At 34.6% G+C, this 20,519-nt stretch overlaps 1 protein-coding gene across 4 annotated transcripts; it reads right to left on the bottom strand.

Annotated features, from left to right (window-relative positions):
* Positions 1–503: 503 nt before the first annotated feature.
* LOC111389016 lies at positions 504–19,734 on the bottom strand. Of its 4 annotated transcripts, XM_023013862.1 has the most exons (10): positions 19,461–19,729; positions 15,268–15,536; positions 15,012–15,146; positions 11,188–11,664; positions 10,886–11,020; positions 8,219–10,448; positions 7,714–7,829; positions 7,445–7,566; positions 865–1,015; positions 504–759 (listed from the first exon to the last, which is right to left on the bottom strand). In XM_023013862.1, the coding sequence occupies exons 4-9, from the start codon at positions 11,633–11,635 to the stop codon at positions 908–910; spliced, it is 3,159 nt and encodes a 1,052-aa protein (XP_022869630.1). In that variant the 5' UTR covers positions 11,636–11,664; positions 15,012–15,146; positions 15,268–15,536; positions 19,461–19,729; the 3' UTR covers positions 504–759; positions 865–907. The 4 variants fall into 4 exon arrangements, with proteins under 4 accessions (XP_022869630.1, XP_022869629.1, XP_022869631.1 ...); XM_023013861.1 differs by lacking the exons at positions 15,012–15,146; positions 15,268–15,536 and having other exon boundaries at positions 19,461–19,728; XM_023013863.1 differs by lacking the exons at positions 15,012–15,146; positions 15,268–15,536 and having other exon boundaries at positions 10,886–11,017; positions 19,461–19,721.
* Positions 19,735–20,519: the final 785 nt, after the last annotated feature.

Genomic DNA, 20,519 nt, shown 5'->3' on the forward strand with positions numbered 1-20,519 from the left:
TAGGACTGCAAGAGTATAATTGTCCTGTATTTATAGGGTATAATCAAGAATACAAAGGTAATTATTTCTAAGGCTGTATGGATATAATTATCATTCACTCTAAACCCTAATAAACTCTAGTTTTACAAATTTTTGTAATTTTTCTTAAAGCTATGTAAAGAAATAAAAAAATATTTAAAATTGTGAAGTAACAAACAAAATTCAAAGTTTTTACGTGTAGTATCCATATCACATTTGCTTTCCCATTTCCATACCTTCGAATAACTGTTTAACTAGAATAGTACTGGCGAATTTTATTTTTATTTTTAACTAGAATAGTACTAGTGACTTTTATAGCTCCTGTGTGACAATCATTATGTAAAAACACTTTTTTTACACACTCATTTTCAATCATACATTCACATAATAAAATATAGTCTACAAGTAATTGTTATATTTAAAAAAATTCTCCTAAAAAACCAATGAAACAATTTGTCTTAAAAAAAAAAAAAAAAAAAACCTTGAGGACTCTACGTAATTTATAAAACCCAAGAGAATGAGGTCAACCATAATTGCCTCAAATAAGAAGTCACCCATAAGTAAAAATTTTAAATAAGCAGTGCCAAGTTGAATCACTTGGGAGCCCATCAAAGCTTAAAAATCCAATAGTAAAGAGAGAATTTCAGGTACTGTACAGACGCACATGAAACAAGCAAGTGGAAACTGAGCTTTATTATCCAGATTTTACTCCCATCGGATCTGCTTGGTACCCAACCCAACCTGCCATACGGAAACAAGACTTGTCATGTTTTGAAACAATCTCCAAATCTATCTGTTCCATGGACATAGTATTAATGTACAAATCAATTTCAAAATTTCACTTACACTTGCACAAGTGCCCCTGAATCCTAATCTGATGCAATATCTACTAAACACCTAAATTCATTCTCTCTTCAAATTTTGATTTTAACTCGTCCAAGGATGGAATCTTTCCACCACTTTCCACAATTCTGCACCACCAAGCTCTAATTTCTTCCTGCAAACAACCAGCATCAGCAATTAAATCGAGCACTAGAACGAGTAACAGCAACCCAATATTCAAGAAGATTTAGGATAGCTTTTGCTTTTGCTTTTCCTTTTTGAAAAAGACTTTCTTGAAAAAAGTCACCTTTAACCAACTACATTTAAAAGCAATTCTAATTAGACCAAAGAAGATTTAGAAAATTATCCAAACAGATGTAAAAGCAGCTTTTTAGTCTCAAAAGCCGCTTCCGACTTTTCAAAATTAGTGCCAAACAGATCCTTAAAAACTTTGCTATGGCCATGATATTACATCAACATCAACACCAACTATATCTTTAATGGTTTCTCGTAAGGGGTCAAGAAAGAGTAATAACAAAATCTTCTGATTTTATTTGTCCAGCTACCCACACTAACCAATATTTAAATACTAAAAAATCTGCACGCTGTTAGTTTCTGGGTCATACTTCAAGGCACATGCACAGGTCATAAAATGGAGCTCTGATGTGAATGAAGCAAGATAATTACAAGATAAAATAAACCAATTCACAAATAAAACCACCAAAAACTTTATGTGAAAACACAATATGGGAAAAAACGACGAGCATAAGAGGAGAACTCACTAGATCAAAATCAAGATCAATGATTGGTGTTACACAAGACATGATGCATTCTCGACCAAATCTAACGTATTTTCTAGAGTTAAGAAGAGACTATAAGATGTGGAGTATATATAGGACCTCAATTCTAGTGTTTTAGACAATATAGGAATCAAGAAATTCATTAAAATCAACGAAAAAAATTTGGGCGTATAACACTGCTGCTCGAGCACCCTAGCTCGGGGCTAGTGAGCGGCCAGGGAAGCGCTTGAGTGCTGCATCTTGGGACAAAAACCTCCAAATCACTCCGAATGGCACCTAGGAGCCCCGAATGCAGTGCTTAGGCATCCTGTTCATGTCCAAAACTAGTCAAATCCATATTTTGACTTCTTCAAGGACTCTTTAACCAAAACACTAATTCCCAATGGAATTTAGGTCACAATTCAACAAATCTCCAACTTGACACAAATTCTAGAGCAAAGAATTACTCTTCACTCTTCAATAAGCAATTCTCCACCTCTTCCACTAACCCTCGAGGGCTAATTCAGCAACAAATACCATCCAAGTCCATGCACTGCTCAAACTTGACAATAGGGAATGCCTTTGTCAACATATCAATGGAATTCTCCTTGGTATCAACATTATTCACAACAATATCACCATGAGCAATCACATCATACAAAATGATACATCATATCAATGTACTTTGTCCTATCATGAAACATTTGATCATTTGTTAGAAAAATAGTACTTTATCCTAATAGACTGTAGATATCTGTAAGTCTTCACTGATTTTACCAATCCCCTCAACCACATATCTTCTTTACAAGCCTCTATAATAGTTATGTACTCTGTCTTAGTAGTAGATAATGCTATTGTATTCTGTAATATAGCCTTCCAACTGATAGCACAACCTGCAATGGTAAACATATACCCCGTAAGTTATCTCCTTTTATTAAGATCTCCTACATAATTTGAATCAACATACCTAATGAATTCATCTATATTTCTCCCAAAATGCGAACAAGCATTAGTAGAGCCAAGCATCTGAATATCTACTACACTGCTTTCCAATATTCCTCGTCAGGATTTGTCATGTATCTACTAATTACACTAATGTACGTGCTAAATCTGAGCGTGTACAAAAACCATAGCATGCATGAGCAATCCAACTACACTTGAATAATGAACCCTTTGACATGTAATCAATATCTTCATCAGATTTGGACACAAAGCAGATGGTCGTTTAAAGAGGGCAGCCGAAGGAGTATTGACAGCCTTTGCACTCAGCATATTAAACCTATGGAACACTTTTTCTATGTATCGTTTTCTGACTCAAGTATAATCTGCCAACCTTCGTATTTTCTAAAATCTCCATTCCAAGAATTTTCTATGCTGCTCCTAAATCCTTCATATCAAACTCTTCATTGAGCTAAACTTTCACTTTCATTATCTTCTTTATGATTGGCATCTATCAATATATCATCAACATAAAGTAGTAGATATGTAAATGACCCACCATCACACTTCTTAAAGTACACACAACTATCATAACTGCTTCTTTTAAAGTCATAAACAAGTCAAATTTTTTATACCATTGTCTCGGTAATTGCTTCAGGCCATAAAGGGACTTCTTCAACTTGCACACAGTCCTCCTTTCTAGAAACTGCGAAACCCTTTGACTGTTGCATATAAATGTCCTCCTCAAGTTCTTCAGGCAAGAATGTTGTTTTAACATCCGTCTGCTTAAGCTCCAAATCATGCTTAGCCATAATACCAAACAAAGTTGTAATTGAGCTCAGCTTCACAACTAGAGAAAACACAAACGTTAAGTCTACACCTAGAATCTGACTAAAGCCACTAATCTTGCTTTGTACCTAGCATTTCAACTCCTTATATACCTTCCCTTCTTTCGAACACACACTTACAACGAAAAGTCCCATGTGCTAATTTTATGAAGTGATTCCATTTCTTCTTGCATAGCAATCATCCATCTACCAGAATCATTGCAACTTATTGCTTCTGTGTATAGAGCAGGCTTTTCATTGGAACAAAAATTTTTAGCCTCATTCAATGCATATGCTATCAAGTCAACTTCTTGATACTTTTGTGGAGGTCTAATCACCTTTCTAGGTTTATCTTTAGCAATAGAATACTGTTGTACCCTTGGCGGCGGCGGTAGCGACAAAGCTACACTCTCGTTCACTTCGGAACTAAACTGAGCTGAAGACTCTGGTTTAGATCCTGAACCGATTACTAACTCCACCTGAGTGTTTTTTTCTTCTGAATTGTAACACTAGGATCCTTTCGAGGTAAATTTTGAATCATAGGATATTCATCAAACACCACATCTTTACTAATCACCACCTTACTAGTTTTTGTACACCAAAGCTTATTCAACTCCATATTTATAACCAAGAATGACACATTTTCTAGACTTTGATTCCAACTTTCCGTTATCAACACGAGCATAAGCAGGGCACCTAAAGATTTGTAACTCTTGAGTAATTAGGAGGGTTACCATACCATACCTCTTTTGGAGATTTTCTCTCAATAGCAAATGAGAGTGAATGATTGATAATGAAATAAGCTGTAAAAGCAACTTCAGCCCAAAATGTTGTAGGTAGCCAGAATTTGAAAGCATACACTGAACCTTTTTCATCAAAGTTCTATTTATCCTTTCTGTCATACCATTCTGCTACGGAGTATGGCATATTGTCAAGTGCTTTAGAATCCCTTTTGCCTTACAGAAATGATTAAATTCATTCAAACAAAACTCCAAGCCATTATCCATGCAGAGATGTTTTACTTACTTTGAAGTCTACTTCTTAATCATTGTCTTCCATTCCGTGAAGGTAGCAAACACATCACTCTTTTGTTTCAAGAAGAAAATCCAAAGTTCTCTAGAGAAATAATAAATTATTGTCAATGAATAATATACACTTTCTCTCGAAAGGCACCTTTGCGGATCTTAGAGAATTGAATGGATATAATCAACTGTTTCCTTTCGAATTGTGACTTCTTTTATAAAATTGACCTTCTATTTTCCAAAAACACAAAAACTTTAACTTGCTATTACTTAATACCATCAAGAAGTCCTCTTCTGCTGAATTCAACCATCCCATTATCACTCATATTCCCTAACCGCATATGCTACAATTTAGTAATTTCTTCATCTCATAAGGAAGAAGCGCTGACGGGTGCATCCCTATAATTGTAGATCCCTGCAATATATATAATCGGGTTGAGCTTCTTTTTCCTTTCATTACAACAAAAGCACATATACTGACTTTCAGAACACCACCTTCACTAGTGTACCTGTACCCCTTAGCATCAAAGGTACTCAAGGATATGAGATTTCTCTTCAAGTCTAGAACATGCCTCACATCTGTGACTGTTTTGATAGCCCTATTAAACATTTTAATTTTGACTAATCCAATTTCAACTATTTTATAAGACGAGTTATTTCTCATAATCACATATCTCGAAATCACCTCATGCGTTACAAAATAGCCCTATTGGGGGACATATATGAAATGTATAAGCCGAATCAAGAACTCAATCCACACAAAGATCGGAATCACCATTAGAAATAACCAATAGCTCTCCAACACTGGCTTCTCCTGTATCCTTAGATTGCTTTCTCTTTTCTATAGTAGCAGCTATTCTCAAGTTCATTAATTAGTAGCAGTCAGCTCTAATATGTCCTTTCTTTTTGCAAAAGATGCATATCTTCGCTCTATATTCAGACTTCGATCTATCCTTCATATTAGTACCAAGAATCCTATCTTGATTCCTCTCACGAATAACCAAATCCTATGCCTAGCCCTCGGATCCAACCACAAGATGCTTCATCTTCTCCTTTGATAGTAAAGCATCATAGACCTCATCAATCGTGATAGTATTACGACTATCGAGAATAGTCTCTAAAAGTCATACATGAAGATAGCAATGAACACAACAATATCAACACAAGATCCTCATCATATTTAACTTCCACAGTCTAAAGATCAGCTACAACTTCTTTAAAAATTGCTAAGTGATCCTCAATAGACGTACCATTGGACATACAATGAGAATACAAGTGTTATTTCAAGTGTAACTAACTAGTCAAATTCTTTGTCATCCAAAATTGCTCCAGTTTCAACCACAACGCAATGGCACTTTTCTCCTTAAAAACATCCTGAAGAATATTATTTGATAGGTGGAAATGAATTTAAGACAAGGCTTTCTGAATCCTACACTACTTTTCTTCTTGCGTCCTAGTAAAAGCCATTTTTATCAAACCTGCCATAGTAAATCTCGTATTTCGATCAAATAGCAAAATATTATATTTCATCGTTGCCATTTGAAAATCAACCTCACTCTGATACTAGTTTGTTGTAAATGAAGCAAGATAATTGCAAGATGAAATAAATCAATTACAAATAATAATACCAAAATTTTATGTGGAAACCTAAGATAGGAAAAACGAGTAGAAGAGGAGAAATCACTAGATCAAAATCAGGATTGATGATTGTTGTTACAAGATTTGACGTTTGATGCACTCTCAACCAAATCTAATGTAATTATAATGTCATGAAGAGACTATACGACGTGGAGTATACATGGGGCCTCGATACTAGTGTTTTAGATGAAACCAGAATCAAAAAATTCATCAGAATCGCAAAACTATTTTTGGTGGATAACACTACTGCTCGAGCGCCCTAGCTCACGGCTAGCAAGTCGCTAAAGTAGCGCTTGAGCATTGTGTTCATAGCGCTTGGGCGCTACGTCTCGGGACAAAAACCTCCAAATAGCGCTCAGCCGCCCAGATGCGGTGCTTGGATGCCCCATCTCTATCCAAGACATTTAAGTCCGTATTTTAACTTCTTCAAGGACTCTGCAGTCAAAACACTAATTCCCAGTGGATTTTGGGTTACAATTCAACAAACTCTATACACCATTTTGAAGAGTTTGGTACAAGCTTCGCAACACAATAAGAATCACATTAAGTGGACAACTGCAGTAACCACAAGGTTTATCTGAACATAGCTATTCAAACACGATATTGCTAGAACACTTGGAAACTTCCATCGAGTCCTTTAATGTGTAAACCGGATATAAAAATAATTTTAATTGCACAAACATTAAGTATAAATTAAATTCTTCAGGCACAATCCCACCAACATTGGACCACATTTCGTCGGGCGTAAGCAGACCATGTCAAATAGGAATTATTGCTTCCTACCATGCATATATAGGTATCATTTGGGTATGCCTACTTATTTTCTAACCTTTTTTGTGGTTCGGGCTTATTTTATGCATAACAAAAAACAATCCAGAACTACGGCCTCAAAATGTAAAAGAATGAATATAATTGATGTTGGATTATGGTCAATGACAATGCCTGTCACTTCAGGATCAGTCAGCATAACTAGTGAAGCTAAAACTCTATTTCCTTGAAGTAAAAAAACTCACATCAAATATTTGGATTCTACATATGTTTACACAAAGATAAAATATTTATATAAAGATGAATTTGCAATGAAAATGCTGTTAATTAATTATCCTGTCGCTTCAGTTTAATGAACTTGCAGAAAGAAGAGAATTTGTCATTTTGGTTTTCCTTGTAAAGTTATAGCGAGTAAAATTATCACACATGTAAAATTGAACTTACAAATATGATAAACTCATATTTTCTGCAACTGCAATTATCAAAAGGTAAGAATATCATTAAAATTCTATCATTATAAGAAAATATGCTCCTAATAGTCAATCATACATGACTAGTGAGGAAACAGATGCAGGAAAGACAATTACATGACGAGCATGTTATAAGTACCAAAATAAAAGATAAATTGTACCTCAAAAAATTCATGGTTTGAGACATACTGGCTTCCAACAAAGCATTGTATCCCCGAAATGTCTACACAGACAGAATTCTTGGAACTTTTACGTAATTTTTCTCTTTGTGCTCCCGTTGATTCTTCAGAAAAAAAAATTGAAATTGGAAAAAGCAATAGGCAAAGAATAACATAGAAATATTCTCCATTTTACAGCACATATAAAGGTTCTGTACATCATTATTCAAACGTACAAACCTGGTATATTTGGAAACAGTCATTTTATGTACCTGTTATGCAAGCAACATAGTAGCCAGTGCCCCCGAGCCTTGTTCCCCACTTCCCGATTCGCAAACGCAAGAAAAAACCATTTAAATGTGACAAAGAGACATTGGAGTTCTTCCATCTGAGATCATGTAAAATTAGTGGCTGAATTATCAATCTATGAAAAAATGACAATGAAGGATTAAAATATAATAAGAAGAAAACACTAGTATTAAATAACATTAGCCTCGTACTCAGCCTCACAAGATGTAAAAACAAAGGCACATAATACTATTGTGATAGACTTTGTCATTTGGTTGATGAAAAACCTTATCGGAACAGATTTATATAGATTTCAAAGTTATCAATTGGAGGCAGAAAATATTGTTTGAACATTATTTCATCCTCATCTTGAACTGGCACAACAGCTTGTGTTGAATAAGTTCTACATACGACTAGTCCCCTCAAAAAGTAGTATAAATAAAATTTCACAAGATTTATTGACAGTTTGGACAGAATATATTTGCCTACCTGAGGACGTCTGCACGAGAGATGCGAAGCTTCTTTACAACATCAAACATCTCTATCAGTGTATCTACATACTTCATGCTGACTGAGACTTGCAAAGGTAAATCATGAATTCCCTTCAAATCATTCTCAGAATTTGAAGTGTTATTATTTTGACCTTCATTTGAACTTGTTCTTTTGCCTGAAGACTCCCTTACATTCCACAACAGGTTACTGGGAAAGGAACGATTCCCGTCCCTGCGAGCCCTCTGATTAATAAAAACTGGTGGATGATCTTCCTTAGCACCCAAAGAACTAGAACATTTTTCTTTACTGGCACAGAGTTGTTTACCACCCACAGTATCCTGATTGGCAAAAGAAGCATTCAGTTCTAACTGATGGTGCCTACTTGTGGATCTCATTGGACATGTAATAGCCCAATGATCCAGTTGAAAACATCTAAGGCATAAAGGAGGAGATTTTTCCACCCTGTAAAATGAACTGGCGTTTCTTACAAGATCATCAAGCTCAGTTTCTGTTATGTCTGGGCAGTCATGCATATCATGGCCAAGTCCACCACAAATGAAACAAGTTGCTGATGGGAAAGTTGAAGAACATTTAAAATTCGAGGGTGTAATGTGCCTGAGTGCATCCAATCTCTGGGCAAACACACAGGCCATCACCTCTGAGCTTTTACACTGGGAAAGTAGAATGGGATCAAATTTACCAATAGACTTAAATTCCAAGGACGCCTCAGAATTGGTAGCAGAGCTTTGCATCTCTTTCGCCCCAAAGTCAACCTGGTCTTCAGGGGAGTTAACCCTGGCCTCAGGGCTTTTCTGGGCATTGGGAAAATCCGCATTTACCTTAGTAAAAGAACTGACTCTAGTGCAAACAGTGGAACGCTCGAAGTCTCTGTCAGTAGCCTGATTGCAGTTCTCTAACCTAGGAGTTTTGGTAGAAAAACGGGTAATCCACAAACTAGGAATTGAACCGCTTTCGTTAGACATATTACCAATAACCTTGCCTTCCAAGTGAAAACTTGGTTTTGTATTATCTGCTGTTTTATTCACCAGTTGATGGAGCGAATCAGATGGGCTCATTCCGGCATTTTCTCTACTGCATGCAAGGCTTCTCGAAGGTTTATTTCCTGCTAAATTTCTCTTGCAAGCATCCTGACCATAAGCATTGACTGCAGTAAAATTCCAGGGTTTTCTATACTGGCCCACCAAGTTTGTTGATTGACATGGATTAACTTCTGCATTTGATGCAAGAATTTTCTTGCAAGAGTTATCAGTGTCTGTATGGCATGTTATTGGAGGATTCTCAAGGAATGTATTGTCAGCCACCACAAGCTCTTTAGATTCTTCTAAGCAGTGACTTTCTTTTGATACACTTGTATCAGGAACCGTTACACGTGGACAATATAAGGACTGAAATATAGTTTGGAACCCCATTGGTTGGCTAGGAGAATCATTTTCTTTCTTGGAAATTAAAATTCCCCGGTGAATTTCGTCGTGCATATCATTTAGATGAGCAAGAGGAAGAACCAGAGGTGGGGCCTGTCCCTGACTGGAATTTGGTATACATTTTACCATACTTGAAATCCAATTCATGAAAGAGTTACCATGCCTGATCATGGAGGTCGAACCAGAACTTCCTTGAATTTGGTTTTTCAATTTTTTTCTTCCATCAGAAAAATCCTTATCATAGTTACGTCGCCTTTTACCTCTTGGAAAGAAACCCGCGCTATTACAACTTTCTACACTCTCCTGTCTTCCTTCCTCACAATTTGACAGTTTTCCATTATCATCTCCATCACATAATGCCTTTTCTTTGCTTTTGCTCTGATTCAAAAAGATCATACTATTTTTTGGAGCACTTTCTAGTGGAAGATATTTGTCCCTCGGAAATCTCTCGTCACTTGAACTGCTAGCCCCTTTAGCAGTTAGATGGTACGAGTCATTTTCATCACTAGATTCCAACTTCATCAAAGGGTGCATCTTCATTTCATTCTCCTCTCCAGGAGCCGATGTTACTTCATTATCTTGTTCCTTTGGAGGTTGTAAATTTGGTAGTGGACTAAGAAGACCGTCAGAATTCTTCGCAGCATGAGATTCAGAGGATATAGCAACACTGAATCCAAATATCTGACTGCTACCAGCAACATCTTCAACTTTAGCATTCAGTTTGCTGGATGCTATTTCCATGTTAGCTATATAATCACTGGTTTCATTTGTTAGAATACAATGTCCTGCATAGAACAGAGAAATTCAACAAGTCATTTCCTCGATGACAAAACACTGGATGCTTTGGTATTTTCTTTTCGTTCATCCCCATCCAATCAAAAATTACTTTGGTGAAGTTTGGTGGATTTACTTGCTTTCACGTCTTTTGGAAAGAGCAGCTAAAATCAAGAGTTTAGGTAAAGGAAGTAAAGACGGCCATAATAATAGTTGAAACTCAATTGGGAGATAAAATGGTAAAGGCTAACTGCCCAAATCTGAGCTCAGTGGAAGACAATTACTGAAAATAAGATACAGCTCAAATAGACTTGCGTCCCTCAGTAAATAGAATACCAGAAAGTAATTTCAGTTTAGGACTATTTAATGGTTTCAGGACACAATTATTCACATCTAATTCTTGAACTAATATCCTTGATAAATAATGTTGAGCATTAAAACCAGGTACCTAGAATGTCCTTGCTGCTTTCAAAAATCTCAGGATTTTGGACATTCTCTGGACTTCTCAAGTTTTCTCCGTTGTCCCTAAGATGCTCGTCATTATGATTACCGAACCCTTCTCTGACTTCATCACCACTTTCTGCTAGATATGAGTTCATAAGCATTTCTTAGAATATCAATTAAAAAATACAGAGAAAAAAAAGGAAACAGGCTTACTGGCAGAACAAGGGAAGACCAAGTAAATGACGACTGTAAGATGATAACATCACACACATAATATGCAGACAAGAATCCAAGAAATGAACTTACCATCCTCGTGGTTTCCATGGCTTACATTGCACAAAGGGCCAGGACTGTTTCTTGGAGATATTGCCACAGTTGTTCCATCGCCAACTTCATCCATATCTATTTTTGCCTGTAATATAGTTGAGTTTCCCTTATCTATAGCTTTTCCATCTTCAGTTTCCCTGGATCTAATGCTTTGTGATGGTGAAAAAACCTTATTGATTGGTCCCACATTCCACGTAACAAATGGATTTTTCTCTGCTAAGTCGGGATCCGCACATTTCAGACTCAAACCTTTGTGTGGGGACCAAACTAATTCAGACAAGGGATCAGATGCAGCAAATGCTATGTCCACTCCTGAGTTTGCATTTACACCTGCACCCGAACTATTGTTCAACGTTGTTCGAACACAGTGATTGGTAGAACCCAGAGAAAGTCCTAAATCAACATCATCATCATTTCTATTCGTCATCACTGATGTATCATTTTTCACTATAGATCCTGAAGTAAACAAAAATTCCAGGTAAGTCAGTTTTACAAGCCTTGATATGCACATAAAAAAATAAAACACACAAAGAACATTTTATTATCAAGAAAAAATATTTCACACAGCCAGAAATAATATGTTGAAAAGAAAAATAATGAAACCATATACTCAAGCTAATAGAGTCAAGAAACATGAGATTTATGACCATTATTGAGAACCTTACTGACACACAAAAGAGAAGTTATCAGAGAGAATTTTGAAGATACTCTTCTATTCCTGAGAAAGGCTAAGTTCTACACCAGGCTTAAAGAGTCTTGTCTTTACATTTGGACGATATACAGCTAATATATTGGTCAAAGTGGAATTTTGAACATCTTTTCATAAAGAAGTGTCACTTCTTTGCTGAAGCACTATAAATTTTTTGAAACAAAAGGTCAAAGAGAAGCAGCATATCCACAAATCCACATTTGAATAACAGGAAACTATTATTGGTCTGCCGGACACTCGTGCTTGTCACATTTGTGTTCAACTTTCATTTCCCAATAGAATAGAAACAGGACAGTATTGATCTTCTTCAGAAAGATTTTAGGAAAATGAAAAACAAACCGCTAACCTGATCAAACACCAATGCAACAAGAAGAATTGCAGCAAGAAGAATGATCGAGAAGAAATAATCTTAATCGACTTGAATCACACAAACACTGTCTTAAAATTTATTTGCACCCTCTCCAAGAATTCGAGATGCTTTGGCAACTCCAAGCAAATAGCTTTAGCAGATTCTTCAAGCCTTTATCCGGATTGCAAAAGACAAATGAAATCCGGAAGAAGGATCAATAGAACTTTTATGAAATCTAGAATCTTTTGGATTTCGATGAAGGATTATGGTGGTATAAAGGATTTGGATGTTATTGATATCTTTTATATATTATTCCAGCTAAAAAAACTATTTATAGAGGTCAAAACATCCTATGCTCGAAGGAACATAATCACTGATGAAAGGACAGAACATTTCACTTGAAAATGTCAAAAATAACTCCCCAACAGACACTTGGAGCGACTGCAAAACAAACTTTGCAGCTGTGCAAAATTGAAGCAGAAAGTTTTCACTTTTTGCTTGGTTTGGTGTGGCTGCAGGGAAAATCTTGCAGCTGCGCCAAGCCAAGCAGAAATGCCAGTTTCTGGTTTTATATTGTTTACATCCCTTTCGACATTATCCATCTATCATATTTATAAGTAAGACTTTCCCAACATGGAATATGTCTTCACTATTCTTTCCTTATGTTATAATTTGAACAAATTGCAACAGATAGAAAGACGCCCGGGGTAAACCGGGGGGGGGGGGGGGGAACACTATTGTAACCCAGTATTTGAATGCTCAAGTTATCAATACACAAATTATGTTTTCATTTGTTTGAGTATTATGGGATCTGTTTTGTACTCTAATAACATTTGCAAAAGACTGTTTTCTAGTCTTCACTGGACAAAATGGAAGGGGAGGGCGATAAAATGTTAACAGACAATGTAAAAGCCAGAGCACTACAAAAGAATGAGAAACAGAGTATTAATACTTCTCAAAGTGAAAGGGATCATGGATGGTAGTGAAAGTAAAACATAAATTCTCATCAGTAAACCACCACCATGTTGAATGTTCCAATTATCATAAGATGGAAACTGACTTATTTGCCTTCACATAAATATCTTATCAATGTGAAATTGCTGTTCAAAACAAGGAATATCCACATTCAGTTTCATATCGTGAAAAAACTTGTTAATGAAGGAGAAGTTTGTATGCATTGTAAACATGAAAACCGACTTCTGTGTTCACGAAGTCAAGATGACACGTTGTGAAGAAGAACCTTGCAGTCTGAGATTCAAAAGCAAAATGGTTAAGGGAAGAAATTATTGAGATGATAAACCAATTTTACTTTGTTGCTTTAAAGGTGTTTTCTTTTGTGTTCATGTATTTAGACATCCTATGAGTTGTTTATGTATTGTATTAATTAGATACATGAACTATATTTAGGAAAAATATGTAATAGATTTCTAGATCCGTGTATTTGATCAATCCATGTTTTGGGAAAGCTACAAAGTGTCACATACTCCAATTAATTAACACCCACGTTTTCTCTTCTAAACTAATGAAGAACAGCATTCCTCGAGTTGATTTGTTTCTACCTGAACAGCTTACATTTGGGGAGTGAGAATTGCAAATTAAACTACAACTGTCAAATGGCATATGGCACAATCAGCTCAAAAAAGAACCAATTCTACCACTAGGTAGGTAATCACAGCAGCCCAATTACAAGAATAGAGCTTTACCAAATAAAGTATATCCCCTAGCCAAGTGGAGCATCTATGAATGGCAACAGCAAACTACAACTTACTCCCAATAATTTAGGGACGGGATCCTTTTACACCATTCAGCTTGTTCGTAATGTTATTTTGGTCTACCTCTTACCATTCTAACATATTTTGCTAAAATCGAATCACTCGTTAACAGAAGCTTCTTCAGGTCTAGGCAAGACACGCTCCAACACCTAAAATTGTCATTCCCTTAGTTGGTTTTCAATCCATATTACCTCCACTTATTTCATTCTTTAACTTGCCCATTCTAGTATGGTCGCACATCCATCTTAAGATCCTCATTCTGCTAGGTTAACAGCCAACACTTAGTAACATTAAGTGTATCACATCTATTATTATAGAACCAGACTCTTTAATCTTATAAGGATCTTCTTATCACATGGAGTTGACGTAGCTAGGGGTGGCAAATGGGCCGAGCGGCTCGCGGAAACGGAGCTCGTGGGCAGCTCGGGCTGTAAAAACACGAGCCCTAGTGCGAGCCGAACGGGCCGGTTCGGTGGGTGAGCCTAGCCTGAGCCGCTCGCGGCTCGTTTTCCCCAGCCACGAGCCTTGTTTACAAAAGGGACGTTTCGGTTCCTAAATTTTATTTTATTTTTTCAATTTATGACCATTAAACGATCACTGAATTTTTTCAGTAACCGTTTCAGTCCTTTAATATTTTTTTCCCCTTTTCTTCTTTTATAAATAGTGACATTTAGCTACAAAATTTTCTACAATTCACTCTCAACTCTCTTATGTTGTGTTAATAGTTGTGCAATTTTTATATACAATTTATACAATATCCAATTCTCATTTCTCAGTTCTCACTATATTTATTGAAATTTCATCCAATTTTCATTTCTCACTACATTTATACAATTATTCTTTTACTAGTTATTACTTAAATAAATGGATTCACGCACATTTGTCGAAAACTTGTTCGGTGTGGGAGGAAACGAATCGCCTATGACACCGCAAAGTCAATTTCGAAATCAATTTGAAGGTCTAAATAACGTACCCCTACTTGAAGATATTCCAAATTTGGATCTTCATCATCATGTAAGCGACAATCCAAATTATCCAATTAATTTGGATGATGTTGACATTCCCGAAGCGGAACACGATCAGGAAGAAGATGCTGAATTAAACATTCCTGATGCGAGGGGAAAGCGAAAGGGAAAAAACAAGCAAAATGTTGGGATCATTTTAAGTTGATTTCAACGAAAAAAATCTTCAATGGAGTCCTAGAATCCAAAGCAGTTTGTAAATACTACCAACAAAGATTGGCATGGCAAAGAGGAATTGGTACCACCATCTCAACCGCCATTAAAAAGTATGTGCGGCCAAACACGGACTTATTCCAGGTTGTCAAACACAATTGCAATTTGGCAGTCCATACGCCGGTGGTTCTGCTGCACTCCTATCCACATGGGTGTATTCGGAGGAGAGAGCTTGAACCAGAATGGTAAAGCTTGTTGCTGGTGCTGAGTTGCCTTTGGTATTAATTGACAACCAACACTACGTCTGGTATGTGAAAGAATATCTGCAGTCAAGGTACGTTGAGGTAAGTCGAAACACTCTTCGTTCCGATACAATATAATATTTTACTGAAACAAAATAATAATTAATTATGGATTTGCAAAAATATGAGGGGTGTCATATCTTTAACTTCGGATATATGGGAAGAGATTAATAAAAGAGCATATATAACTGCAACTGAACATTATATAGATCCACTTTGGTGCATGCATAAAAAAATTATTGCTTTTAGAATTATTAAGTTTTCTCATAATGCTAATAATATATTTAATGCTATTATTAGTATTGTTAGAAAATATCATTGCGTAAGCAAAATTCGTTCATTTACTTTCGATAATGCTAATGTTAATAAAGTAGTTGCCGATAAATTGCATAGGGTACTGCAACCTAATTTTGGTGGGTATTTGTTTCATATTCGTTGTGTATGTCATATTTTAAATTTAATTGTCCAAAATGATTTAAAACATATAAAGGATGAACTTTAAAATATTAGAAATGAACTAATATATATCACAATCTCCCCAAGTAGAAAACAAGCATTTGAGGATTATTGTGCCGAAATAGGAGTGCAAAATGCTAAAACATTTGGTAGCGACGTAGGTCATAAGTGGAACTCTACTTGTTATTAAAGTCATGTGAAGGTTTTGAACATTTAATAACTGACTTTTATAACAATAGACATGTTAGAAGTGATGACGAGGGTATGTTGACTGAACATGATTGGCAAATAGCTTTAAAAATTAAAATATTTTTGGCATCTTTTTATGAAATCACTAAAATTTTATCAAGCGTTTACTATCTCACCAGCTATATGGTGCTTGAACGTCTTTATATAATTGTAAGAACATTTAATAAATACAAAAATGACCCTGATTTTAGTGAAATTATAATTGCTATGGAATTAAAATTTAGAAAATATTGGGAAGACTTGCGTATGTTATTTTCTTTAGCATGCGTGATGGACCCCCAATATAATTTATCGGGAACTAAATATATAATTGATCAAATTTCAAACTTCTTAACATTTGATACACCTATCACATATAGAAATTTAGAGCAAACATTATGTGAAATGTATGAATTATATGCGAACCGAATGGGTACCAATATTAGTCAGGTACCATTTGCATCTGTTCCTTCCGTTGATATTGAAAAAGATGCGAAAATATTCAATTTATTTCAAGACATTAATTCGTATAGATATGGTTTATCTACAATGTGTTCATCTACTGCCACTGCCATGTCGTCACCATCTGTATCTCATTCTCATCAAACATCTTCGGGCTCAAGCCATAATTCATTGCCTGCTAAATTAATTGATTATTTCAACCAGAATATGCCAACAAATAAAACAATTAAAAAAGTTCAGACGAAGTAATTGAATTCTGGCCAAGGTATGAACAACGTAGGCCAATTATATTTGCGATTGCAAAAGATCTGCTGACACCTCCAATTAGCACTGTTGCTTCGAAGTTTGCATTTAGTGCAGGTAAAAGAGTTTTGAGCAAAGTTAGGAGCTGACTGAAAAAAGATATTTTAGAAGCGTTAATGTGCGTTAAGGATTGGCAAGACGCTCATTTTTAACTACAAGATAAATATGTCGAAATTATATGTCGTCAAGTAAGCGATATTTGATTTAATTATATTAATGAAACTTTTCTTTTCTTATCGTTACTTTTAATTTTCTTTAAAAAATTGTACACGCTACAATAAATTGTTCGTGTACAATTTTTAACTCAACCTACTGAAAATTTAAGTAACCGGTCCCAAACCCGGATAAAAGAGGAGGGTTTATATTTTATCTATTTTAAAAAGAAAAATAAAAAAAATAAAGATTTCATTTTTATTTTTTTTATCTCTTTTAGTTAAAAAAAAAAAAAAAAAATTCTTTCCACCAATTAAGTTAAATTTTTGTTAGTACTTAGTACTATTAATACTATATGTCTACATTTTAAATTCTTTTCTCGAACAACGCTGTGCGTACCTTTGCATATAATTTTCGAAGTAAATTCTTTCTGAAAATTAAAAGGGTAATCGAATAATTGCCCTTTCAATTGTCAGAAGTTTTTCACTTCGAAGATTATATATAACTTTTGAAGTGAAAGACTTCTATATAATTTTTGAAGTGAAGACTTCTGACAATTGAAAGGGCATTCGATTACCCTTTCAATTTTTAGAAGGGATTTATTTCAAAGATTATATGCAAGCGGACGCGCAGTGTTGCTTGAAAAAATAATTTTTAATACTATTTTAAATTTTCTTTAAAAAATTGTACACGAACAAACAAACAAACAACACAATTTTTAACTCCTCCTACTCTAAATTTAAGTAACCGGTCCCAAGCCCGGATAAAAGAGGAGAGTTTAAATTTTTTACCTAGTTTTTTATATATATAAATTTTTTCTATAAAAAATTCACAATTTAAAAATTAAAATTACTTTTGTATTTTCCAATTTACCTATTTGTTTCCACACAAAAAAAAAACATGTGCTAGCGAGCCGGGCTCGGCCTGCCCATTTTTGGACGAGCAGAGCTCGGCTCGTTTCAAAATGAGCACGAACTCGGCTCATGGCGAGCCCGAGCCGGCTCGCATTGACACCCCTAGACGTAGCACCTATCCATTTCTTCCAATTAAAAGGACATTCCATGTACTTCATCTTAGATCACCTATGATGCATCAACACGACACACTGATTTAATTTTCAAAGAAAAAAAAAATTAAATAAATAAAATAAAATTTATATGGTATAAATTAATTTTGTACCTTTTATTAATTTTTCTTGCTAAAATCTTTTAAATATGAGTATTTATTTATTATTTAATAATAATTTTGAATTAAAAATATATAATATTTCAAATTCTGGAGTTTTCAAAGGCCGAATCTTTTAAAAATATATGCTATTATTATTTAATAACAACTAGGGCAACTGAAGTTGTCAATTCAAATCCAAGCTTTCAAGAGATTTAAAGCCAAATGAAAAGGATGAATTATTATTCTTTATATGAGGCTATATGTTTTTAATAAAGAAAGGACATTTGGGAACATTTGATGAGCTGGATATAATAGAAAGAAAAATTATCATAGTAGAGTGTTTAAGTAGTGTGAGTATCCAACATGCGTTATGCACGAACACATCACCTAGTTGAAGTGTCCGTACAACGCAATAGATCACTAAATTTAAAACTTTTAACTTCCAAAGTACTATTTCAAAAATCACCCCCTTCCATACTCTCATTACGAGGACTATTCACCCCCTTCCATACTCTTATCACGAGAACTATGTTGTCACCACATAACAAACACCGTGGGGCGTTATTTTGTATGTATAACAATCTCATCTCACATAAAGCAATAAGGAAGTAAAAGCAGGCAAATAGTACCAGGAAATTTGCTACTAGTATTGCCACTACATCTTACAATACATATCCTTAATAATCTTTATCCATCCAATAGAAATATCTCTATTTCCAGTACCCATCATATAAAAATCATCTCCTTCTCCATAAATCTCCTACAATCATAAATATCTTCCTAGCATAGAGCCGAATTTAATTTCTGCAAACCTTTGAATTACACCTTACTGTATCTTCAAAACCCCTCCCAAAATTTCATGACACGACCCTATGAGCTTAATATACAACCTATAAATCCTATTATCTCGAATGTCTTCCAAGAACATGCACAAAATACTCAAATTATTCTATTGTTTTGCCTAGCCAGCTAGACCATTTCTATGACTTCAAACAGCAAGATGTATTCACAAGTTTCAGATACATGATAAAGTGATTAAGCGTATATATAAAAATTTCTCCAACTTCATCAAATCATATAGGAGAAAGTGGAAAACTAAAACTAAATATATAAACACAATTCTTCAAACAAGAGATAAATCCCATTAAATAATTCAATAAAGGGAGACACACATACCTTTTAACCCCAAAATCCATGAGAGGTGAACTTAACACAATGATTCTATTCAAGGGGGAAAAAAATAAAAAATAATAAAATACTCCCAAGTCAGCAATAAAGTTATTAATAAAATTTCGGTCCTCTTTCACACACACAAAACCCAGAAGGATAGGAAGAGTGTAAGCGAGGAAAAAATTGGGTTCTTGTAGAAATTGTTGAACGTGGTACAAATCTCTAAAAAGTCTGGACATATGCTTTCAAGAGTTTTGTGCAATTGTGGATTAGAAATTGCCACGTGGACTATTGCATGCTGGAGACTCAAAGTCTTCAAAGAGTAATATTTTTTAATTATTTGACATTGTAATAGTGTTACTTTTGATAACCTTGTTCGGAACCTGAATTTGGGCTATCTGACCGTTCATGACGATTATGAAGTTCGGGAAAAGATTTGAGTAGGCTTGACGGGGAAGAATTAGTGAATAGTGAGTTGTGGCTAGAGGAAAAATGCCACTGCTTGGATCAAGAAAGTTCTCAACCGGTATACTTGAATGGGAATTTTCTATGAATTTGTAATGTCAATTGTTCATATTTAATTAGAAGTAGAGGGAAGAACCATGTTAATCATATTTTTTATTTTTTTAAATCTTCTGTTCTTTGAGGTAGGTGAAGGGAGTTCTTATTTTTGTTCGTGTTGGATTAATGTCTGGTCGACATTGTTTATTATTATTTTGATCAATAAAATTATTTATTTTAAACTTTTAAGTAAGTTTATAAGTTTAGCCAAACATGCATAATGCTCTTGAAGCTTTAATTATTTCTTTTCCCATCCTTAATTTTGGTTTCAGGTGCAGGCTGAAAATTTTAATCTTATAAAGACACCAATAATAATAATAATAATAATAATAATAATAATAATAATAATAATAATAATAATAATAATAATAATAATAATAATAATAATAATAATAATAATAATAATAATAATAATAATAATAATAATAATAATAATAATAATAATAATAATAATAATAATAATAATAATAATAATAATAATAATAATAATAATAATAATAATAA

The sequence above is a fragment of the Olea europaea genome, unplaced genomic scaffold (assembly GCF_002742605.1).
Source record: "Olea europaea var. sylvestris unplaced genomic scaffold, O_europaea_v1 scaffold550, whole genome shotgun sequence".
In the NCBI taxonomy this organism is placed as follows: domain Eukaryota; kingdom Viridiplantae; phylum Streptophyta; class Magnoliopsida; order Lamiales; family Oleaceae; genus Olea; species Olea europaea.